General features: G+C 27.4%; 1 protein-coding gene across 1 annotated transcript in view; it reads right to left on the minus strand.

The window, feature by feature from the left end:
• Positions 1-27826, minus strand: part of Ten-a (Teneurin-a transmembrane protein) — a 332260-nt gene that overhangs the window by 174927 nt on the left and 129507 nt on the right. The window contains exons 4-6 of the mRNA XM_075357656.1: positions 21469-21653; positions 20932-21201; positions 13707-13901 (exon numbers count right to left, since the gene is read on the minus strand). Of these exons, the coding sequence (XP_075213771.1) occupies positions 13707-13901; positions 20932-21201; positions 21469-21653 (650 nt within the window). The remainder of the gene's footprint in view (positions 1-13706; positions 13902-20931; positions 21202-21468; positions 21654-27826) is intronic.

Below are 27826 nucleotides of genomic sequence, written 5' to 3' on the forward strand. Positions count from 1 at the left end.
TTCTTTAAGTTTGACTTCCCTTCAAGATATAACTCAGCTTTCAATGTCCATTTGTTATGCATCACTTCTTTACTATCTCCCTATATTCTTTAATAAAATACCCTTTAAAAAAACTGACTTGAATTCCCTAAAAAATAATATTCTCCCAATTCTTTTTTTTAATTTTGACTTAAAGAATAGGCAGCAAACAAACTAAAATTTCTTAGACAGTTTCATTATTACTTTTTCTTATAATTTGACTGGGGGATATTAATATCCCCCAGTCCAGATTTACCCCCCTGCGATTAATTTTGTTTGGGTCATTGAAAAAGACTCTAGGAGGCATCTACTCCAGAGCAACAACTGAAGAGTTCAGGTGCAACTGGCTCATGATGATACATCGTCAAACTTTTAATGAAGAAGTGATCCAAAAACTTCCCACATGTTAAAGAAAAGTGTGTAGAACTTCAGGGAGACTATGTAGAAAAGCAATAATTATGTTTAGTATTTTTATTCTGTAGTAATAAAAGTTAAAAACACAAGTCTGGTTTGTATTTCACTGACCTAATATTATTAAACATGTAACTGACATAAAAATTACATTTGTAAACTCAAACAAAATTCATTCCTTAATTTTGTGTTTTTTTTATTAGTTATTGTAAAATTTCATAGTAGAATCAAATCAAAATTATTATTGGTGATGTATAATTTAATTATTTTGTAAATAATGAGCTGTGTAAGAGTAAATGAACTGTATATTTGTAAGAATCTCTCAATATTCTTTGTCAAACTGATTACACTCAACAGCATTATTACATGTGGATTAGAAGAAAATATTTATTTTATTTTTTATTTTAATAAGTATAAATCGGTAAATCAATACAGTCTTTTAATGACAACATTTTATAATACTAACTTTAAGGCTTACATGGATAAATATACATTTAAGATTTATTTGAATTTAAAGACCTATGTTAAAAACTGTAATAGTAATAGTTACAACTGCATAAATACTAAACAATTGATTAGAAATAAATGTTTTTGAAAATAAACATCTCCGTGATGGAGTGGTACAGTCTCAGACTTTCATCTGGAGATCAATGGTTAAAATCCTAGTCAAGCACGACATTTTTTGTAAGCTATAAAATTTCAGTTTCATATTATCATGCAGAAACTTCAAGCATATATGGTAAATTAATCATCCAAAAAAATAAGTAAATAAAAGAATAAACATTTGAATGTGCAATTCATATTATATTTTCACAAATACTCTTCTGAAGTTTTCAGTGAATTAATCATTTATTACAGACATTATTTATAAGTAAACTAAAATAAATTAATAAATCAATAAAGTAAAAAAATTAGAATATATATATATATATATATATTTCTTAAAATAAATAAAATCACAGAAATGTATATTAAAAAATAGAATTTTATTTGAACACGAACACACAAATGTATATTTAAATGGAGATTCTTTTTTTACATTCTGAATGATTACAAAACTACTAGAAATGTAAAAAATATTTTATCTTCTCGAACATAGAACTTCTATCAAAATGTTTAGTACAATGTGCTATTGAAACACAATGTTGATGGGATTGTCGTAAATTTAACAACTTTTCTGATTGCTTAATACAATGTCATGACGTGAAAATGAGTAAGATTAGTCAAAGCAATAGATTACTCAAGGAAATGCTGACATTCAGCAACTGTCAACCAATATCAAACTAAAACTAATAATGCTACTCTAAATTTACTTTTGAAATTAGATTGGTGTGCCAAAACAAAGTGTCTTACACATGCATGCATGCGTATACACACACACAAACTTTGATGCAAAGGGTGTGAATGTTTTTTTATAACTTGAAAACGTCTGACATTTTAGCTAAGAGTTTAAGTTTAGTCTAATTTTAGTTTGGCTTTCTGTTTTTTTTTTTGTGAAATTTCAGGTTTTTTTTTATTGTACTGCAATTTATATGGGTGGCAATCTAAAGAATTAAATTTTCTCAAAACTTATCTTAACTTGCATTTTTATAAATATATTTATCCAACCAAGAAAATTTAACTGCATCTGTTTTGTACATGTGCACAAGCATGTGTATATGTGTGTGTGTGTGTGTGTGTGTGTGTGTGTGTGTGTGTGTGTGTATGTGTGTGCATGCGCATGTGTATGCATGCGCATGTGTGTGTGTATGCTTATTTTTATGTACTTGAAGGATTAATTTACCTACTATTTTTATGTTTAAATGAGAACCCTCTTAATACTGACATTTTTGTTACACATATATATGCTAACTTTTAAGTTATTTCCATAAAAATCCAACCTCAATTTTTCTTTATATTGGTAATGATTTGATTTTAAATTGAAATTTGTGAGTATAATTATGTGAACACTTAAATTCCATTTATTTTTCAGAAATAATTTCTTTAACTCTATTATGTTTTTATTAGTAATGTTAACTGTTTATTATCTCTGCTATTTTACTCTCAGGCAAGGATAAATATCTTTTGTAGGTTGTTTGCCCTACTAATAACTTCTGTTCTCTTTTTATTTAATAATATCAGCATTGTAACTAAAGTTCTTTGCTTAAAAATCATTAAAAATTTATTTTTGTGGTTCTTAAAATAGAATATTCACAATAAAGTATGTTTACGATAAAAAAATCTACATCTTCACAAATTATAAAAATCAATTCAGAATAATATCAAAACATTTGTAGTTCATGAATTAATTCTAAAACAAATAATTACTTTCAAAAAAAATAATAAAAATGTAAAATTGAGCATCAACTTATCCACATTTCTACAGGGACCTAAATTTTAATATAACTAAAATCACATGCAGAAAAACTTTTACCTAAACTGGTGCTTTAAGTCAGTTTAGAAATATTAGCAAAATCTAAAAAAAAAAATATTTCTTTGGATAATCTATTGTACCCAAATGTATATTACCCCCCCTTCCAAATGTACATCTGTACCCCCTTGTCAGATGGAAAGAAAATTGAATAGAAGTTATGACTTAGGTTTCAAACAAATATTTCAGTTTCACGAGTTTTTAATAATGTTTTGGAAATATTTAACAAAAACCCTTAACATAATTAAGCTAACTATAACAACAGAAAAAAAAATTTATTTGATTATCACAAAATTATTTAAAAAAATCCATAATAGCTGTTTTGATACACAGTACCTTCCTCAAGTGATATGAACAGCCAAAAGTATGTACAATTAAAAAGGTAAAAACAAAAACCAAAAGAGATAAAATAAATAAAGATAAAGAGCAACAATAGCGAGGGTACACAACCTTTGTTAAAATGGACTTTTATCAAGTAACAGCTTCATCAATAGATTAAGATAACTAAACCATCACATAGACTTAAAATTTCAGTACTGTAAACTATAGTATTACTATGTTACCACTATACTAAATTTCAAGTTCGTACAACGATCCCATAAAAATTAAAATTTTGAAATGGCCTAGAAATATTTCAACCTTTTTTTTTCTTTTTTTTTTTGTCTTCAGTCATTTGACTGGTCTGATGCAGCTCTCCAAGATTCCCTATCTAGTGCTAGTTGTTTCATTTCAGTATACCCTCTACATCCTACATCCCCAACAATTTGTTTTACATACTCCAAACGTGGCCTGCCTACACAATTTTTCCCTTCTACCTGTCCTTCCAATATTAAAGCGACTATTCCAGGATGCCTTAGTATGTGGCCTATAAGTCTGTCTCTTCTTTTAACTATATTTTTCCAAATGCTTCTTTCTTCATCTATTTGCCGCAATACCTCTTCATTTGTCACTTTATCCACCCATCTGATTTTTAACATTCTCCTATAGCACCACATTTCAAAAGCTTCTAATCTTTTCTTCTCAGATACTCCGATTGTCCAAGTTTCACTTCCATATAAAGCGACACTCCAAACATACACTTTCAAAAATCTTTTCCTGACATTTAAATTAACTTTTGATGTAAACAAATTATATTTCTTACTGAAGGCTCGTTTAGCTTGTGCTATTCGGCATTTTATATCGCTCCTGCTTCGTCCATCTTTAGTAATTTTACTTCCCAAATAACAAAATTCTTCTACCTCCATAATCTTTTCTGCTCCTATTTTCACATTCAGTGGTCCATATTTCAACCAAATTTCAGGTTTTAATATTCAGAAAGTTTGGAGATATTTATCAAAATATAGGCCAACATACATATGTAGGTATATAACATACATATGAGTGCATCCTTCTGTAATTTTCCAAGTGTTTTTGTGTTTTTCATTTGAAGGGTCATGAAATGTTAAGATTTGGAAAAATTCCTACATCCAACAATTTGACTGGTCATCACACTTTCTCTTATAGCTTCAGCTTAAAATTAAGCTTAGAAAAACTACATAAATTTACTAAATCAGATTTTTATCTAGATTTCAAATTAATAAATTCTATTTCTTTTATTAATTTTTTTATCAATATAGCTGTTGAACTGGGTACGTAATTTACAAAGAATATTCTATAATGGTTGGATACCACAAAATTTACATCAACTTCCTACAACAATTTTTTAAATATTTCAATATAGTCTAAATTTTACATGAAATGTACAGTAATTGATACATGAATCGCTGGTCCTATGAATAGCAAAATTAATGAAGTAAAGAAGATTTGTTTTTAATGTTGTTAGCACAAAATACACAAACACTTTTTCACACAATAACTGCTTTCATTATTATTTGGATCCTTATTATTACAAGTCCTGCAGTATTATAAAGGATTCAACAGGCGCTAAACTGAATAATTTACTTCTTTATTGTAATAATATAATTAGTTATATAATTAAAATTTGAAAGCAAACAAAACTCAGGCAAATATATAAAGGTTTAAATTAATTATAAACATACTAAATTACATGTTATATAAAGCTGAAATTTCCAAGACTAAATATTCAATATTAATACTGTACATGTAAACATCAAATATGAACCATGAATAACAATGCCTGTATGTAGATAACAATATCTCATAACAAACCAGATTTCTAATTATAAAATGCTATATAAATAAGCACACTGTTCATTAATAAAATGTGCTATAAAGTATAGTACTATAATGCTATTATAAAGTATCTTCATTATTATTATTATTTAGAGTTATTAAAGTAAGAAAATTCATTAAATAACTAAACCAATACAGCATACAAAAATTGTAATTACATAAAATAAACAGTGTCATTGAATAACAGCACTGAAATGGGTTAACTTTGAAGTAAATAATTACTTTTACAAATAAACTATTAAGTGCCAAAAAAAGAGCCTGAAAAGGACCAGCAGTTAAAACATCAGTTTTTTAAACTTTAATTTTCAAGATATAAATCCAACTATGTCTAATATTAATGTACATAACAAAGGAATTTTTTTAAAAAAAAGGATGTTCACAGAACCTAACTTAAGAATTTAATAATTGTTAACATTTTTTATATTTTCTTATAATTTATTTGTTTTTCAAGCTGTAGTGGCTGTTATTAAAAATTTATACGAGTAGCTGTTAGACAAAGGGATTAAAATGGGAGCCAAAATTTTGATTTTTTTTCTTTAATTTTATTAATAAAATAAAATTACAATTATACTGTAAATACAGTATAGTTAATGATAAAAACATCAATCAGCCAAGGGGATAAATTGGAATTCAGCATTTTTTACAACAAATTTTGATTTTTTCCCCTCAATTATACTTTTAATATTCCATCATTTGTAAGGTAAAAGGGGGGTCAAATAGGATCAAAATTTTTTTTACTGAACATTTTGATCTTTCTCACAACTGTACTTGAAACATTGTATAATTAAGTCATAAATATTTAAAAAAAACTTTTGTAGCATTTTAAACAATAAATCTATCAAGGGCACAACCATGTTATGTAAACTTTTGCTGGATTTTCTGTCATTAACTTACACATGAAGGATATTACACAGTAGTATTAATTTTATTTAGTCAACAAAACATATTATTAATGTTAATTTAATAATTCAACTTGAAGCAACTAGTTACAGTTGTGGTTATTTAAAAAATAGAGTGAACATAAAATATATCTGAGAATAGTACAAAAATTCTAATATAGCTTAGTGCTTTGAACTGAAAGATGTTGAATAATTAAAGAAACAATGTCTGTAGAAAAATTATTTATTCAATGACAATAAAAGTAACACTACTTTTCAACAAAACCCTGGCTACATTTAGGCACTTGTCCCATCATTCTTACTCCAATAGTAAGAACTGTTCATCTTAATGTCTGAGCCATTCTTGATTTGCTCGTTGTTGCTGAACTCACAGCCATGTAAAAGCGGGTGAGTTTTTGTTTCACTGTGAGTCTTTATCGAAAATTTCACTTTATCTTGTAGCATATCACAATAGTTCTTATTGTTGATTGTACATTCCTCTTCCAAATAACAACAATAAATTGAGCCTTTACAGTCCAAAACACAGCTAGCATCACTTTACTGGTTGGACATAGGTTTTGAATTTTTCCTGGTGAACTTAATCAAATGTTTCCATTCCATACTCTCACATTTGAATTCTGGCTCAAAATGAGCAGAACTTAATTACAAGTTATTAGTTATTATGCAATTTATAAAAGCATTACCTTCCACTAAAAACCATTAAGTACAGTTGTAAATTCAAAGGAACAAGCTTGAATGTTTTACAATAATCCAGATTATCATGGATAATGGAATGGCCAGTGCCGATAGGAGTGAACCACCTTATTACAGTTTTAACTTTTATCTCTTTTGAAATACAGATGGCAAAACTGGTAGAAATATAAATTCACATGTAAATTCACTATTTTCTTTTTTTTTATTTAAAAAAAATAATAAAAATGAAAAATTTATCTAATATAATTCCATTTGTAAGTGTTCAAATACACATTAAATTATTATTACCTTGGAATATATTTAATTGCATAATTAAAGATTTTCCTTGAACATACCTTGCTAATGAGGGTACCCGTCAGTTGGATGGCTTAAATGAATAATTGTAAACAACCTTACACATAACATATGGAACACCCAAATTGGAGCTAGTCATTCTCAAGAATAACAAGCATCCTATGTCAAGTTTACTAATGGAAGTGAGGGATTAAATTATTTTCTGGTGCCTTCACTGAACTTAATATACTATTGGTTACAAGTATACTAAATCCAATGAAATGTCACTATGCCACACTTTACTCTATTAGAGAGTTTGGCTACAATGCAGTAAAAGTGCACTCATTTATCATTTTAGTGATTTACTAAACTCATTCATTAAACATGGATTTGGTCAATGGCATTTTGCTTTATTTCAAATACTTCAATCTCCAAGACATTCAAGATCCTAAGATATTACAGGTGTTGCAGAACTTAAGGTTTTAAAAATGCAGAATTTATTATTATCATTATTATATTTTTTTAATAAGCTGTTTACCTGAGATATATAAACATTTTTTTTTGAATTTTTAAATATAACAAGAAATTTATTATTAAAAAGAAAGAAAAAAGTTAAAAAATTTCTGTCAATGAATAAATTTAATAAGCACTCAACACTTTAGACTTTTTCAAAAGATCTCAAGAGAGTAGTGTTTCTTTTATGTAATTTCTATAGAATAACATGTAATTTAATATTAATTCTATTAAATAAAACTATTAAAAAAAAGAAAATAATAGACAGGGAATAAAAAGAGTAATTTTTAATTAAATGTCTTCCAGATCTACAAAATACAAATTGCATTCAATATTATTCTGAATTGCTGTCTTTATATTATAAATAATTAACAGCAAAATGTAATGCTTAATAAGCCGGGATGAATAAAATAACACGCATTATAAACAGAAAATTAATCTGTCATCTAAAATTAATGAATATTTCAACAGTTAAAACATAATGAAAAAGAAAACAAATTAAATGTACATAAAAGAGTAGAAGTGAATGGAAAAGTGGTTAGTCAATTTTCACCCTAAATATAAAGAGAGGAAACAAAAACATTACTAGTTTGAGTGACATCTCAAAGGGGTAAAATTGTTAAGGGGTAGAATGAAGGCTATTTTTAGTGCACATCTGTTTCCCCAACCCCCTACAATAGACACTTTCAACATTTTTCCACTGTGACAGTAAATTTGTTTGAGGTGTAACAATGAATTATATATATAAATAAAATATTTAATGAAAACTAACTCACTTCAGAATGAATTAAGGTTTTAAATATACAGAAAAATGAAACAATATACAGTACTTTAAAATGCTAACAGGTGAAAAATGGATGTTAAATCATTACCTAAACACAGTTCCTGCTTTATATAGTTAACCAAAACCTTACAGTGCCGTACACACATACATCAGTATTAATACATACGTCAATATTTTTATTGCTTCAATTTATGCCTCTTCTTCATTTATTGCATTATAATTACTCAAAGTAAGGATTTATTTTTAATAATTATTTGTATTTTTATGGATTACAATTACTAGAGTTCTTTTAATAAAATTGTCTTTTTCATAATACTTGTTTGTTGATAATTATAATCATTTATTAAGAATTCATTTTTATCCTTTTATTAATTATTTATATTATATTAATTATTATTTAACATTTTCTGAATACTCTTTGAGATTGTTATTTTAATATTTAATTATGATTAATTATCATATGTAGTATGTTATCTATTCAATAAAGAAGCTGGAAAAAACTACATAACTTACCTGGCAACGCCAAGTAATTATGCAACTCTGGCTACCTAGAGTGAAGTTTTCGACAAATTACTACTACTTGGAAGAAAATTAAGCAAAACATTAAAATATGTGAATATGCTACTAAAAAATTATGTAAAGAAAAAATCTGACACAAAATTTGGACACGAAGCACCATGGTGACCATACCTTCCCATCCAATTAACCAGCTGTAACCAAAATTAAATGAATGGCCTATATATAATTAAATGACCCATATCAAATGTCATCACATAAAATTTCACAAAAGTCAGTTAATACAGAGTGACATGGTAATGCAATAGAATCATCTAATTATTACAAAAATGTGATTTTGAGTGCATATATTGCAAGAATATTTTTTTCTGTCCCTACTCCTTACGGCAGGGGGAGGGTTGAATAAGACTAAACAAAATCAAAAAGAATTGTAGCTACCTGAAGGGGCAGTAAATTTTATAATTTAATTATTTGAGTAAAAGTTTTAAATATGAAACCCATAAGGGCTATATTTCAATCCAAATCAGTCCAACCAGTCTGAAGATATCAAGTTTAAAGATCAGGCCAATATACATACATACATTCTGTACATACATACTTACACTATATAACCTTCCAGAAATCTTCAGTGTGCGATGTTAAACCCAGTGCGATGTTAAACCCAGTGCGATGTTAAACATCAAAATGTGCAAAAGTCCTGACTTCTTTCTTTTTCTGTTTAACCTCCAGAACCGCTGTAAGGTATTACTTCAGAGGATGAATGAGGATGATATGTGTGAATTTAAATGAAGTGCAGTCTTATACAGTCTCAGGTTGACCATTCCTGAGATGTAGTTAATTGAAACCCAACCATCAAAGAACATCGGTATCCACGATCTAATATTCAAATCCATATAAAAGTTAAAAAAATCCATAAGAAAGGATTTAGGATTTGAACCTTTTGAACCTTAGAACGCTCGATTTCAAAATCAGCTGATTTGCAATGACAAGTTCACCACTAGACCAACCCAGTAGATAAAAGTCCTGACTTACAAAATTTGAACCTGATTGCCATAATTTACTTTATATAGTATGTTGCATAGCTAGCTGAGTAAAACTATTCATATAGAGTGATTTAAAATTTTGTGGCAATAATTCAAGAGCTGAAAAAAGCATTAGAAAAAAAGACATTAATATAAGTAAAATGTCCCCCTATAAATAAAAAATCCAATAAGTTTTCATTTACTGTTAAGGCTAACAAAATAATTTACCCTTATTTGTGCTTTTAGGAAAAGATAAAGCTATAGTTAAATCTTTGAAACCCTAATTAAAGAGACAAATTTTATTGTATAAGTTTTTTGAACAGAAAAATTGAATACAATAGATCTCAGAACTTAACTCAAGTTATTTTTGAGGAAACTTGCAAAGCTCAAAAAATTGGAATAAAAAAAGAAAATTTTTTAAGTTTACTGAAAATTAACATTGCTAAATTGCTAACAAATAAAAATTTCTAACAAAATTCATAAAAAATTTAATTTTGAAATAATAAAATTAAGTCAACAGAAAACAAATGTCAGAAATTTAACTAATTTAAATTAAAAAAACATCAAAACTGGCCTCAGTATGTACCATTTGCCCTTTTCCTTGTCTAATTTGAAAAGTTTTAAAATAGAAAAAAAAAAATGGACACTGCTGTCAGCTGAATTCAATCAGTGATATGTTTATGGAACTTTCAAATGCACATATATACATATTTAATCCCCATTTCAGTGTATTGGGGCTGAGTGTTGACTAAATATAATAAACACTATCTGAGCATCCACAATATCTCCCTCTATATATTCTCCCAAATACCATCAGTCAATCTTCCATGTTGTCTTCTCCTGGATGTTTTCCCATACCCTTGATCTTTTCTGTTTGTCTCTAAGTACTGATTTCAGCCATTCTCTTGAGGTGCCCATACCACCATACTTGACTTCTTCCAATTCTCTCTATTACAATATTTACTCCAATCTCTTCCTTACCTCTACATTTCTCATTCTCTTTTTTTCTTCTTGTTATTACCATTATATCTCTTAATTTAATTTCTCCTCCAGACACACTCCCCAATCCTTTCCTACCATTGACCATGTTTCAGCTGCGTATGTAATTATAGACAAGACAAAATATAATGTACATTATTAACTTTTCTTTCCATGTAGATTTCTATCCCAAACCAAATATTTAATAGTTTCAAACACGATTGATGAACTACAAACTGCAAAAACAGCACATATATACAAGACATTCCTGTATATCAGCTGACTAAAGCATTTGAAAACAAACTAAAACATGTGTAGTATTATATTGATGTTAGAGATAATTTTCAAAACCTTTTTTAAACTATTTCAATTATTGTAATATACATTTCTATAAAATAATGCAATAAAAATACAAAATAATAATTAAGAAAGTTTTTTCATTACACTTCTATAATTCCAGTCCACACCAACTTTCCGAACACACTGTATTACACAGAGTGTCTAGACTAAAGGTATCCAAAAGTAATGACCTATGTTTAGAAAACCAGTTGTCATAATCTTTAAATGTAGGCTCAATCTACAGGAAATATCTCCAAGATTTGCTCTGTATACTCTTATGGTCAACAAAATATGCATGTGCAGGCAAGCCGGCTCACAATGCAAATATAGTCAGTTGAGATGTAGATCCCACAACAGAAGGTTCAGTGCATGCTCAATAAGTTACGCATATTTAACGGCGTGTACTAACTGAATGGAATATCGATCCTCCTACATCCAAGTCTATTTGTTAGTGAGATATGGCTTTAAGAGACTGGAAGCTTGGTTTCAGAAACTGAAATCATCAAAAAAGTTTCAGTTAATGATGAGACTGAGGATCGTGTATACGATGCATTCACTGCCAGTCCTGGTAAGTCAATTAGGTGGAGTGGTTATGAACTGAAATTCCTTGTTCCACTGTTCACACGACGTTGTTCTTAGGCAGCTCTATTTGTGAGCATAACAGTTACAACTCCATCATATTAGACCAAATAATCACCACCAGTTTGCTGCGTAGGTAATGTACCATATCGAAAACCTAATTATTATGATACATTGTTATTTAGTAGTGGTAAGGCAACGTTTCATACGTGTGGGAAAGTTAACAGACATAACTATCGAATTTGGGATACTGAAAACCCCTCATACAGTAATAAAAAATGAAAGGAACACGTGAAAGTCAATGTCTGGTTAGGATTGCACAAAAATGTCATCATTGGTCTGATATTTAATGCAGTTCATTGTGACAGAACACATGCACCTTGACATGTTTGAGAACTTTGCTTTTTCTCATATTCTTGCAGGCTTCAGTTTCCAACAAGTTGGTGTTCCACCACACTTTCATCAACATGTTACAATCTTCCTCAATAACATTTTCCCTGAATGTTGAATCGAACAAGGAGGTCCAACTGCATGGCCATAAGATCTTCAGATAGCACTCCTTTGGACGTTTTTACTCGGGGATTTATTAAACATTGTGTGTACCAAAGAAAAGTTACGAGATTTGGATGATTTAAAAGCTGTTGGTCTAATAATGCCACAGATGCTCATAACACCTGGCTAGAATTAGACTTCTCTACCCATCTGCTGAGCTATAAAGAAGCACACATTGAACCTGACTAACCTACATTAAATCTTGGTGAGTTGCTGTGTTTACTTTAAAAAATTATTAGATTATATTAACTGGTTCCCTTAATATAAGTTGTTAATTTTGGATAGCTTCAGTCTAGACACCTTGTATTACATTATATTATTATATAATTTATTTAGAGGAAGTTACTTCTCAAATATTTATCTAAAGCATACTTAGTGTTTTTACACTACCAAACATATTATTTTTACATAATATTCTTTGAAACATTAAGCCTTTCATAATATTATTAAATATTTATTATGTTTATCTAAACAAACATTTCTTAAGCATATCATCTCTTGGAGCTCCTTCAAAAAGTCAAAATGAGTTTTCAAGATACAAAAAGGTATTGTCAGATCACTGTTTGGTATAAATAATATGAAACAACAGGTAAACCGACATTTACAAAATTAATAATGTTAACTTATTTTTTTATATTTTAAGCAATCTTTGGTAAAGTGTAAAGTGACTTATTTTCAAAAAAGACTTCAGTTTATGAAAAAGGATCCTATTATCCTTCTGTTATTATTTTTAACAAATTTCTGAACCATTTAAAAAGTTCTTTCAAACAGTTTATTTAATATGAAATTAAGATTTCCTTTTACAGAAACAATCCAGACAAAAAATAATTTAAAAATCACACTGAATCAATAAAATAAAATTTATATAAAAATATAAATCCCTCAAAACATAAAAAAAGTTAAAATAAATTAAAACTATCAGTGAAGTTTTATATAATATTAATTACAAAATTTACAAAAACCAAGTTTTCTGGTTCCTGTTTAACATCTTACTTAATGTATTGAAATAATTTTCATTAATTACTACTGAATAATGTGAATTACTTTGCAGATATTTTTTTATATTTAGTATTTTCATGTACCTACATTAATATTGTTTCATGTATTTACATTTTAAATAATATAAACTTTATCTGATTTATATTTGTTTTTAATTTTTAATTAATTGTATATTGTGTGATGCTACTCTGATCAAGCTTATATCAGTTTCGTTTGATCCAAACAGGCAAATACAGGAAAAATTCCTTCATTTATAAGTAACAGACCTATACATTTTTGAGGTGACCTATATATACATATTGAATATTACATACCAATCAGAATAAAAAATTTACTTATTTATTTACCCAGACTGTTAAATTATACCAAATTACTTTCTAAATGTAAACAAATGTTTACATGGCTGTGTATGAATACATGCACGGTCATGTAAACAAATACACACATGCAAGAGGTTATATTTTAAAAAATTTAGTCCAGACTTGTTCTACAGTATGCAAATGTACATAATGAAATTTAGTAATTACCTATATTACAACCAGGTCCTTTCCAACCAGCGTGACATAAACATATGCCATCTACACATTTTCCATGTCCTGAACAATCTGCAACCTGACAATCATGTTCTGGTATATCACATTCTGCTCCTTTCCATCCCTCCTCACAATGGCACAGACCTCCACCATATTTTCCATGGTTACTACATAACACTGGGCAAACACCTAATCAAGAAAAAAATTAAGTAAATCAGTTAAATATAAATTTAAAAAATCATACTAATAAACACGTTTTTTTTTTTAATTTTACTTATTTATTAACAACTTTACACATGGATTTAACTGGGAGATTGAAAATTAAATTTTTTAATAAATGTGAAACTGACAACACTAATATTAATGCTTATAACTAATAATAACTTGATACAAATTAATGATAGAAAAAAGTTAACTATAAACAATAAATCTTTAGAGTGGAGTTACAAGAACTACATTTCACTTTTAAACTTACTGACTAAGTTTAAAACTAATTTTTTTCAGTAGAATAGACAATCTTCATTCATTTATTAAATACTATTTTCTTGTATACAAGCACTAATTATGAATTGTATTTTCATTATATCGTAATATCTACATAATGAAATATTAAAAACTAATTCTTTAACTTAAGGAGTAGTGAGGAAAAAAATAGAGAATTTAATACTGAATAATCATTACTACCTAAAAGAACCGTACATCTTACATAGTGATAAGATGGATTTATATAAATAAAAGTCATGACCGACTTGATTTATAAAAGCGTTTATAAGAACATTATTTAACTTTTATATATATATATATAATAACTAATAATTAACCTTTTCATCTATAACAGGTAAGTTTTTGCAATTTGTAATTCTCCGAAAGATGGTTTCTGATAAAATTTTCTAATATATTTAAAAAAAATATTTGAAAACTTTTTTCAAAAAAGAATTTACAACAATTAATAAGGTGTATGCTGGATCTGAATTTGGGGATCCATACTTAATATTTTAATCATAATTTAAACTTGACTCAAGCTTCACATTTCACGGAAGTTATTCAAGCGACGTAAGTTGTACATAAAATTTACATCCGATTCAATTGCCGAGAGCAGAAATAATTAATTACATACGCTGAATCTTCCTTAATTTAATATTGAATGAACCAATAGATTGCAGCACTTTATTATAAACACGATATACTGTTTTTAGCCTTGTTATGCCAAAGTATCGGTTAATTTGCTTAGTGAAAAGTGGAGAGAAGAGTTTTTCTTTATTAAAACGTATGCACTGAAATTTAAATATTTAAAAAAATTAATATTAAAGTTTTATTGAATATTATACTGAAGACAAAAATAAAAAAAAAATAGTTTTTAAACATTTAAATGAAAAAACAATTATCTGACAGATATTAAACAGATCCTTATTATGTAGACACCTATCTAATCATAATAATACAAATAATAAAAATCAATTTAAAATAATAGTATGAAACAAATATAATATGTAAAAAACTATTTTTTAATAAAACTACTTTTGTTAATAAATTTAAAAAAATGTTATAACAGCCTTTTGTAAGCATATAAAATTAATCTAATTGAATTTTTTAAATTCTATTGTATTTAGCAACAATGCTAATTGTACACAAATTAAATATAACTTATTCGTATATAGGCATGTTACTCTAATAAACAATTACATAATTTGATAACTAATTTTGATCTATCATACATATTACACCACTTATTACTATGTTTATATTTATCACTACTATTGTAGTTACGATTATATATCATTAGTAATTAATTACACGACAAATTACTAAAATAATCTTTTTTCATTTGTTTCAAATAAATCAAGTGAAGTGAATTTTATCAACCAAATGATCTAAATTGTTATACGGCTGATACGTTTTTTTTTTTTTTTGTAAATGCTGACTGTCAATGATGCATGCAGAAGATTGTAAAATCTGTATATTGGCTGAAACTTATTAATGATTACGAGTTATGAATGAACTGTGTGTCATCTCTTTTACCTTAACCATATTTTAACAGTATTAATATAGGCTATAAGTTACATTATGTGTAGAAAAATGTTAATGCAAAATAACAAAGAGCATAAAACTGTAATTGCATAATTATACATCAATATGGTTTTACAACAGAAATTGCACCAGTAAACATTTTTACCCACTGGTTTCTTTTTTTCTTTTGGGTGAAAAACATTTTTCTGTTACATCGGCTGGTGATGATAATCCACTGGTGGCTACACTACCATCTACAGTTTACTCACTGGTGGCTACACCATAGACATGTAATATAGTACAATCATTATAATTAGGATGTCAATAATTTGGACTTCATTTAATCTAGATTATTCCTGGTGAGTATACAAAATTTTGAGAAATAAACATTGGAAGGTTATTATAAAATAACACCATTGTGAGTACAATATACTCATTTTAAATTTTTTTAACGCAAATGTTTTTTGTATGTTGCATGTTAAAAATGCACCAGTTAGTTAATTAAGATAAAAAAAAATTTATATATATTTTTTAGCATGATAATATCACCACTTAAGCTTGAAGCTTGTGTGTGGAATATGGAAATGAAATTTTGTAACGTATGAAAATTTCCATGCCTGACCAGGATTCAAAGATCTCCAGATGAAAGACTGAGATGCTACTACTCCACCACGGAAATCAGCATATATAATAAGCCAACAAAGAAAAATGTATAAATATTATAACTGCGAATAAACTGTTGGGCATTAAAAGTAATTTAAAACTTTATATTTAGATACTTTCCTACTTTTACTACTATTCAGTTATTAGTATTATTAATTAGTTTATTATTATCTATCAACTGCTAAATTTATAAATATTAAAACTATTTAATCAAGATTTTTATTGATTTTAGCAAAATGTATTCCTGTCAAGTCTAGATTATAGGGTTTCCATTGAATATTTATGATGTGGGAGAAGCTTAGGAAGATACTCAAATAGCAGTATACTTGTACATTGGGTAGATAGAAGATTCAAAGAATTTTTATCTTTCGTGAGAATCAAGAATGTTCTAAGGAATGTGGGCTGAGTAGAAGAGTAAGCTAAAGATGGTACTTTTCATCCGCCTTGTTAAATATCTGTTTTTAGGAAATTATCAGTGAATCAGAAAAAAGACTTTCAATCACTGAAAAAAGGCTGCTATTGGTGGAAGAATTATTAAATATATCTGTTAGGCAGTGAAATGGTATTAATATCAGATTATGAGGAGAAATCAAATGAAATGATATATTTTGGACAAGAAATGTAAGGAATATGGAATGATAGTAAAGATAAACTAAACTAAAATAATCATCTTAGCAAGAGATCAAAAATATAAATACAAATAAGGCAGCAAGAGATACGAGACAGAATTAAGTCAGAAAATTAAAAAAAGAAGTACAATGACAGAACAAGCTTTTAATATGAAAAAGACTGCTTTGTATCCATACAACAGTCCTACCAGCATTAGAATCTGAGAAAATGGTTGGAAAAATCTGTAGAGGGCATGGCAATATATGTAAAGCATAAACATGAACTTTTTGGAAAGAAGATAAATAAAGACTAGAAGTGCTGGAAATTAAAATTTAGAGATGAATGTATTGATATATGTGTCTATGAATACACTGAGTAATTTATTCATGTCTAAAAATATATGTAACATCTCTTGGGGTTCCCTCAAAGATCATAATGAGTTTTCTAGATACAAAAATAGGTTTTCAGATCATTGTTTGGTAGTCATAAGTATGAATAATATAAACGTACTTAGAAAATTATAGTATTTATACGTGCAATCTTTGCTAAAAAGAATACTCACTTATTCTTTAAAAAATAACAACGATACAGAACTACCAAACTACAACTAGACAACAAACTGTTTTTTTATAACTCAGCACAATACTTCAGCCTATCAAAAACAACTCTTATTATGCATTTGTAACCATTTTCAATAAGTTACTGAACCTTTCAAAAGATCTTCCCAGCAATTTATTTAAAATACAGTTTTCTTTTACAGAAATACTATTACTCTGTAAATAGTAAGTAGTATTTATTTATTACTCTGTAAATAGTAAGTAGTATCTAAAGTAATAATATTACTCTGCTGAATTTTAAATAATGCTGTTTAAAAAACCTGAATTTTTCTTTAACTCATCAATGTGTACAAAAATATGTGCTCAAATAAACTTTATTAATGCCTTCTGAATTTTTAATTATTTTTGTATATTTAATATCTTTGTATAATTACCTTAATATTATTTCATATGTTTACATTTTAAATAATTATTATGGATTTTAATTACATCTATTTTTAGTTTTATAATTATTTGTGTATTTTGTGATGCAGTCCTGATCAACATAAAGTTTACCTAATTAGACTTTTCAGATTCCTTTAAAAATAAGAGGGTAAACTGAACTTATCTCAACCTCATTGTAATATAAGGAACTCTGCAACTTTCAATAATAAAAATATATTTTGTTGGGATCTGAATATTCAAAGATGATTTTTTTTTAAATTTTAATTTAGCACAATCTAAAGAAGCTGGTTTTATTTAAATATTAGAATTTTATTTATACAATAAAAATATTTTAATGATAGAGATGAAATGGTATGTGAAAAAATCCCAGATATCTTGGAAATCAGTCCCTAAAGCAGCTGGTCCAAAAACTGGCTTACTGACTGCTATACTAAATTTCATGTTATTATTTGTATGGGAAGAAATTTTTCCATTCTTTGCAAGGAAGATCTTAGAATTTGCAAAGGAAATTTAAGAGCCATAAACATAGCTCATCATTTAAAAAAAAAACAAAAAAACACTAGTGGTATCCTCATGTACGATAAAGTGCCTAATGGGAAGGAAAGGGATCAGTATAGGCTTAGAGATAAATTGCAGATATTACGCTGAATATGTGGTTATAAATCAGTACATGCAATGGATATCATATTAAAACTGTTTATGGAAGTATTATCAAGAATAATTTTTTCATTTAAATATAATAGTTAATAATCTTTACTTATCAAAATGTTTAAACCTAAGCAGTAAATGAGAAAGGAATAGAAAAATTAGAAAAAAGAGAAAGGAAAATTTGAGGACCCATAAAAGAAAACTAAACCTGAAAAATAAAATGTAATTCAAAGTATGCAAAAAAAAAAAAAGATTTGATAAGAAAGAAAAGAATAATATTTTACAGGCATTTTTCAGAAATAGATAAAAATAAGTTGCCAATGAGAATAATCAAATAATTAAAAAAAAAAATGAATTAACTTGGTTTTCAGATGTCAGAAAAACTTGAGAAACAATAGATCTTTGAAGAAAAAATCCAGTATAGAGTAATTTTTAGGAAAAAATTTAAAAATTGGAATTTTTCCAATAAAAACTAACACAAAATAACATCCAAAGGATAGAAGAAATAAATAAATATTTTCAGAATTATAAAGTACTGGAAAAAAAGAAAATAGCAAAATATGTTGAAATAAAATTTTTAATATGTTTCATAGTTGCCAAATCTAACACAAAGAAAAAAAACCATTTTGGAAACAGAAATTATGGAATGTATAAAAAGAAAAATGTATATTAGGTTACAAAAAAAACCAATCATAAAAATGTATGAACAATCAAATTTAAATTCATTAAAATATCTCAATCTATTTTCAAGATGTTATTTTTTATTTGTAAAACATAAAATGACAGACAGGAAAATGAAGCAAGATATGTCATTTGTCCACATGAACTATTTTGTTTGATATCGTGAATCAGACTCGTTTGACCAATACCTTCCAGGACCCCTGTTCAGCTATTACTGTGTGGGGAGGGGGTACCATTGAGTAGTAATTTAAGGCTAAAAAAAAAATTATAGTTTACACAAAAAAATGTGGGTTCTAGGGACCTATCACAGTTTTATGGGTTGAAAAACAGGCCAAAGCTGGATTTGAACTTTTTTTAAATAAAAACCTTTTTGAAATAATGTTAAATATCCCTAACCCTAAATCCAAGTAACTTAAAACTTTCAAGTTTTAAATAACTTAAATATTTTCATCTAAAGTTTGATTTAATTCTAAAGTTCAATTTTCTAAGATCACTGTGCAAAAATTCAAAATTGAAAATGGCAAAAACTACCCCACCCACTTTTTGAATTTTATCCAAAATTTAATGTCATCAATACTTAATATATAGAAATTTTTTGAGCTATTTTCAGAAAATTTATTTTGAGTTAGTCTGAAGATTAATAAAAAAAATACAGGCCAATGAAGATATGTACATACATCTTCCAGAAATTGTGTAACTTTTTTTTGCTTTATTAGTAAAGGAGTCTTGAAATGTCAACATTTGCGAAAATCCCAGTACCAAGAAATTTGGCCAATTGCTATACTTTCTCTTTAAAACTAAGCTGCTGCAGAAGCAACAAAGCTATAGCTGGGAAGTTAATATAAATATAAAGTAGCTATTCGTAAAATGATGTTAATTAATTTAAGTGATGTGAGCATTTACATAGTTTGAATGACTGTCATTCTTTAAAATCTATAACAGACATCTCCGAACACTGAAGTTTATAGATACAAATATAAGACAATTCTAAATTAAGTAGAGGTAAGCTAATAAAAAGATGGAAATGGAAAATCTCAATGTTTGGAAGATAACAGTAACATAATAGTACAATAAGAAAGAGGTATATGATGTAAAAATTGTAAACAAGACAAGTAACTCAAGCTGACACATCCACTAATTAATTTTGTAGGGGATGTAATTCTAAGAATTCAGAATTAAAGATGTATTTACTTTTAGTGATAGTAAATATTTACCTGTTAATGGAAAAGAACTCATTTTGTTCATTTTTTGTGCAAATTATGAGTGTGGAAGTCCTAAATAAATAAAATAAACCTGTACACATTTATTTTTATTTAAAATAGAATAGTTTATTTATTTATATGTAGCAACAGCAGGCTGATGCTCCATAACAATTACTGATTAATGATAATGAATTTTATACATGAGAAAAATACCATGCCTGGTCAGGGACTCAAACCCAGAAACTCCAGATGAAAGGCAGAGAGAATAGCATTTGCCATTGTAAATCTAATAATACTGAATTTTTAAGATTCATTAAAGATTTGTCTGCATCATAATAACATTTAGTAATTAATTATAAATAAGTTAAATTAAAAATAAAATAAATTTGTGTATTAAAAAGTACTTACTTTTAGAGCAATCTACTCCTTCATAGCCATCAATACAGTCACACTTTCCTAGATAACAAGATCCATGACCTGAACAATCATTTGGACAAGCAGTAGATATACCTTCAGCCTCTTCAACAATCAATACAACTTCATGAGAATGAAGATCATCATTATAAACTGATAAATACCATCTTCCAGTATCTAAATACTGAAGAAGCGTTACATTCACTAACATCGCCGAAGATGATGAAGTAGATGATGTCGATGATGCTGATGATGAAGATGATGCTGCTGAGGATGATGAAGATGATGCAGAAGAAGAGGAGGAAGAAGATGATGATCGTTTAACAATGTAGTGATTATTAGAAATGTTCTGTGTGTTTGATAAATCATCAGAAATTTTAGTTTGAATTTCCTCAACTTGCTCCTCCCAAACATTATTAGATGAAATTTCTTTTAAATTCTTATCATCATTACTATTCTGTACTTGCTGTTTAATATTCTTCTTGTTATTAACCTTATGATTTCCATTTTCTGATGATATCGTTGTAAAACTTACAGCATTCAAATAGCTTGCTCCAAGTAATTCTTGTGAATCAAATAAAACAGATCTTTTTAACCTATGGTCGACTCTACCACCTTTTACAAATTCAGCAAAGTCATATTGTGTAATACTTGGAGCAACATTTCTTCTACCATAAACTGCAAAGTTTGCACCCCATGGTAAACTCATATTAAACCTAAAAAAACAAAAGACATATACTATTGATAATGATTTTTAAAAACAAATTAATTAATTTTATGTAATAATACACAAAAAAGCCTCTACTTGTTACTATATCTCATTAGAATGACTAAAAGGAATTAACAATATTTTAATGATCAGAGTAACACAACAAAATACAAAAATACTATTCAAATATTAAAAAGAATGGATGTATAGTGCTGCCTCTAGGTCAGATTGAATAAAGTTTATCACAAATTAAACAATGATTTATAATAAAGGATAAAATGTTCATTTTGTGTTTATTTTCATTATTTTTTTCTCTTTTTACAGTTGTTATTTTTGTCATTTCATGGTATTGTTATTTTTTTCAATTCTTATATCAACCTGGCCATTCGTAGTATCATAAAATTCTACTTTATATTCTTTTTTTATTGTATTGATTTTCTTTTGTTATTATCAGTTTACAAATTACTGTATTTATTTATTTGATCTATGGTTCTTGAATAATGTGAAATTAACGCACTATTATTATTATTATTATTATTATTATTATTATTTTTGTTATAATTATTATTATTAAAAATACTAAACAAAAAGTAATATTAAAGAAAAAAATATTAAAAATAATAAATCTCACATTGGTTGGTTATGTTCAGAATTATAAATTATAGGAAAACTTATCCCAGTTCTGAAGTACATTTGTTCATATATAAACTAAATTAGGTAAATATTAACTCTGTGTATTTATAACCCATATTAGGCAGATTATGCCTGTTTGTAAATATATATAAAATCTTGTGAAAATTCAAAAAATTCATCAACTTACTAACAACTGTACCAAATAACCTAAAATAACCACCAAACACAGTAACAGAACCTAAAAAAAACCAATACCAAAAGTCGACTTTCACAAGATCCTGCACATCAGTCTGTAAAACATTCCAAAATTATATTAAACAAAAACAAAAAATAAATAAATAAAAACTAAGAATTTAGTAAACATAAACCCCAATAACCACAACACTTGAACAACGTAACTCAATGCCAATTGGAATACATACATATTATTCCATATTTCATATGAAATAAAATATTTTCTCTTAGAGCTCCTTTTTAAAGACTGAACACAATTATTCAAGATACAAAAATGGTCATCAGATTAGATATCTGTTTGATACAAATAAATATGAATTGTACTGAATATGTCAAACAATTTTTACAATTTATAAATTACAAATACTCCTTAAAAATCCCTCATTAAAAAAAATCATTAATTCCTTAAAAAATATAAATATCTCATCAAGTAAAACTAGGCATCAGTATTCAAGAAAGTACCTCATTTCTAGTGTGATTTTTAATAAATTACTGACCCATTTAAAAGATCTTGCTACCAATTTATTTAATAAAAATTAAAAAAAATTTCAATTACCTTTGCAGGATAAGTTTCAGCTACTGTGTGGGTTGTAAGAGGCAGGCAGTAACAAATAGCTTTTAGACATGGGGTTAGATTGAATCAGCATCAGAAAAATGTAGGGATAACTCTGTGGTGGGGGTTGTTCTGTTAAATCCCACTTATAGCATTAGGTGATGCTGTGACATGGCTAGTAAGAGCAATCATTAAATAAGTTTTGTTGAAGATTAAGATTTCTCCTAGTGATTAAGATAGCAGAAGAACGTAGGGAGTAGACTCCAAAAGATACTTCGGCAAACTGGGAGTCCTTGAGAAGGTGCCCCCTTTACTCTACTAGCTTTGGTTATAAGGTTGATAATTCCCATCATATGAAACTTAATAACTATCCAAAGAAAAGAGAAACCAAGCTTAGAAAATTGATGGAAAACTCAACACTTAACAGAACATTAGGGTGGGTAAAAAAGAAGGGAAAAAGAAGCATCAATATTATTCTGTTTATTCAATTTACATCAATGTCTTCCAAATTATTATCTTTTTGTACCAATTTATTTATTATCATTACATTTTTTGTTCTTTATTATTTTATATTCATAGTATAGCATTGATATAAACTTAACAATATTGTTATATCAATGTTTTAAAATTAATTATATATTTGTGATATTGCTCTGATGAAAGTTTCCCTTAGTTTCCTAGCAAATGCTGGAACAATTTTTTTTTATCTACCCACTCCTGACATGATTTCTATGTATTATTATTATTTACCAAACAAAATAACAGAATTATCTTTTATAATCTATGGAGTAGTAGCACACCTAACCATTTCTAATCTATTCTTTACATAATGTATATAAATATGTAATGATTTGAATCGAATATTCACTTACTTTTTACACATTCATTCAATAAATTTTATCAATATGGTCTCCTCAGTAAAGATTTGAAAGTACGTTTAGAATAAAAGCATTGGCAGATTTTGTCAAATTTAATAATTGATATTAAATAATAAAATAAAAAAAAAAAAGTGATGAATTCTTAGCCAGAAGAAAAAATGCATTAATTTACTAACACAGTAGAAAGTTCCTTACTAAAATATAATGTTTTAGTAAAATAATAATAGTTATAATAATGTGAGTAATAATTTTTTTGGAAGAATATTTTATTAAAATAAAATTTCAGAGAGCAAACTAATAACCCTGTTAATAATCATACTGTGTTGCATCCATAGAGGTTTACTAATCATTTTTAGAAAGATGCTGAATCTATTGGAAAAAAGAGAAAGAACAATATACTTTGAAGAGTAATTGAAACTAAGAATAACATTTGGAAGTAATTTATTAAGAACATTGCAATTATAAAGCTTTGGTTTGTCATTCTAAAAATGTTTCATTTTAAATTAAAAAAAATCCCTTTCGGCAGACCAGAAGGCGGAGGTAGATTTCACTGGTGCTAAGTAGGGGATAAAAAAAATGTCCATCTTAAAGTTAAGAAAAACTTCAAATTTACTTAATATGACAATAGTTGCATGTGAAAAAAAGTTTCACATGTTTAGCATACAACAAGCCCCCCAACTTCTTACACTTCCAACAACATTTTGGTCATCTCTTGCCGTAAGGGTTGGTCATATCAAAAATTGTTTCAGACAAAAGTGTTAGCTAATATTTAGAGGACTAACGACCACTTTAAACTGATTCGATATTGTGCCTATTAAGGGAGATATGATGTTTTTTGTCTTCTAAACCCCATTTTTCCACCCCCTGGGCCAATGGTTATAAAAAAACTTTATTTAAATAAGTTTTAGGTCCTTATCCAGATAATTGTAGGAATTTTAAACGAATTCGATATTTTACTTAATAAGAAAGTTATAGCGATATTTTGTTTTTTCGAATAAGCCCCCTCCCCATTACCACCCCCATGATCTGATTTTGGCCGTTAATGAACTTGACCAAGATTTTGGGATGAGTTATTTTTAAGGAACAATTTGAAAGTGATTGGCACAAAATTACAGCAGTTATCTATCACGTCCACAAGAAAGTGAAATATATATTTATACATACGAGTATATAAACTTTTGAGCTGATAGCGATTTTGAGGTCTGTGGGATGTGAAATGCGATTTGTCCAAATCCAAAACTTTCTAGATCCAGAATTTTCAGTTTCTTCATTTATGTATTCACATTATTCAGCCCAAGATCTACATTTATGTGAAAAAAGTATTTCCAAAACTGATTAAATCCTTAATTATTCAGTAAAGCAGGAAAAGTTTCTAAATCCAAAACTTTAAAAATCCATTTAATGAAAAAACTGTTCCAAAACTTGCCATTGGTATTCACTCAAATGCACTCCTTAACCAAAACTCTCTAACTCCAATATAGCAATTATTATTACATAGAAGATCATAAGGGGTCAAGTGAAATCTTGGCATGTGTGTTTTATTGTTTGTATACAACACATTTTCTAGCTGTTTCTGTCATTTGTCTACTTGCCGATTACTTTGGAGTGCAGAACAAGTTCTGTATTATGATTAGTATATTATTAGATGATTATTGCATGATTCTCTTTTACAAATAAAGTGGATAAAGTACTTTTCTCAGTGCCTGGTTCTTCTTTGATCTCCCGGACAGTGTTTGGAAATACTGAAAGACAAGACAAGTAGAAAATAATATTTCACATTCATGTATTTATTTTAATAATTTTTTTCTAAATTCAGCACAGTTTTAAGTCTGGGTATAAACTTTGACTTCTTAGAACTGAAAATCGGTCTGTGAGGCTACATAAATGACATCCAAGCTGTCACTTTAAATTTACAGAATAATAACAAAAAATGAGAATGGAAAGTTAGGTTTTGTTAGTGGAGAGGTTCCTAATTTACCTGACTTTGGAGCAGCAAGAATTATATATAAGTAAAGAAATTCTTTACAAAATATGTTTCCAGCAAGAAAAGATAATATTATAGCGTTAAATCCCTCTGAAAATTGAAGATGTTAATTATTTACTGGTAAAACACGTTGGACTTAAATGGAGAGATTTGAGCATAGAACATCTGCAGTATTATGTTGACATAATGAATAATCAAAATTTTTAACACTAAAAGATTATGAAGAAAATTATATTCTTATGAAAGATGTTTACTTAATATTTATAATGCAATTTTTTGTTTGATGAATTAATGCATCACAGAAGCTTACATAGAAGCTTGTATGTGGGAATATGATGAAAATGAAATTTTTGTAGCATATGAAAAATGTCATGCCTGAATGGGAGGTACCTTGGATGAAAAGCAGAGATGCTACCGGTCTGCCACAGAGATCGGCTTGTTGAAGGAGAATTTTTTAAAGTTTTACTGATAGTGATTTCTTTAAAATTTAATGAGTGAATTTTGTATAAATACCTAATTGTAGCAGATTATTATTATTATTACATTAAAAAATATATGTTATATCAACTGAACACTCTTTTATATTGTTCATTATACTTTAAAGAATTAAAACTTTCTAAATCCAGTTTATTCTGTTCCAAAACTGACTAAATTCATTTATTTTTTTTTTAAATAATCTTTTTTCTAACAGACCATGATTATATAGTTTTTATAAAAAGAAGTAATACATTTTTCTTTACTTTTTCAACAGGAAACATCAACAGTAAAGCTTAAAAATAAAAAGTGACAATTGCTTGAAGTTTTTTCACAAATTTACAAAAATTGACTTGGTAAGTATTGGAATTAGATTACTAATAAAGAGTATCTCACAAAGAACTGGAAAGAATTTCAGGATATGTTCTACAAATGAAATTAAAGAAAAAAGTTTGTATAAGTATGGGTCTAGAATACTTCATTTTAGTGGCAAGAAATTTCAGTACTATTGAAATTATGCAAAATAATTCTGAACATTAAAATGGAGAGCAAAGAATTTTAAATTGAGTGCAATATTGCATTAACAGTGGAGTAATACAATTTGAAAAATTATTTTAATAGTTAGTTTTTTATATCTTTTTATTTATTTTTAATAATTGATTTTGTTTTTAGATTTTTCCAATACTGAAATGATCTAAAATTACAAGACAATATTTTTTCTGTCATTTTTAGATCTGCTTTGTTCTTAATAAAAGTCAAATTTATTAAATTCTTCTTCATGGACAGCTGAGTTATTTATTATACTTTTTCAAAATAAAAAACATCTTTTAAAAATTAAATTCTCAATAAATCTTATTCCAACATGTTATTTGTTAACTGGCAATTTAACAAAGTTATTGTATGTTAAATCTAAAAGATTGTGTTAGGTAATGTTAATTTTTTGTGTTTTACAATAATTTTCTCAAACATTATCTTGAGATTCAATTCTAGGATCTGTTTTATTACATTTTTACTATTTTACTCAATTTATCAGGTCAGAAACCATACTAAACCATCAAATTTATCCCTAAATTTAAGTTCCAACAATTTCAGAATGACTTCATTTTTCCCTTGGAGCAAATATTCAGGCAGGCAATTTTTTCTGCAAGCGTTTAAGGATTCATGTTTTTATGAATGTTTTTCTTTATTTTCACTTGTAGAATATGTTCTAAAATTCTTTCTGTTTCTTTGCGAAAATCCTGAAGAGAGGTAATGTAGTGTTTATTAATTTAATCAGAAATATTTTCTTAAACTTCAAAAATTATTTTGCAGAGTAAAATCAAAGTATATCTTTTTTTTTAAAAAAAACCTCTGATTTGATCTCTGATCTTGATAAAATTTGATCTCTGATCTTTGAATATAATAAATAAAAATTACATAATCAA

This window comes from Lycorma delicatula, chromosome 2 (assembly GCF_047948215.1).
Source record: "Lycorma delicatula isolate Av1 chromosome 2, ASM4794821v1, whole genome shotgun sequence".
NCBI lineage: Eukaryota > Metazoa > Arthropoda > Insecta > Hemiptera > Fulgoridae > Lycorma > Lycorma delicatula.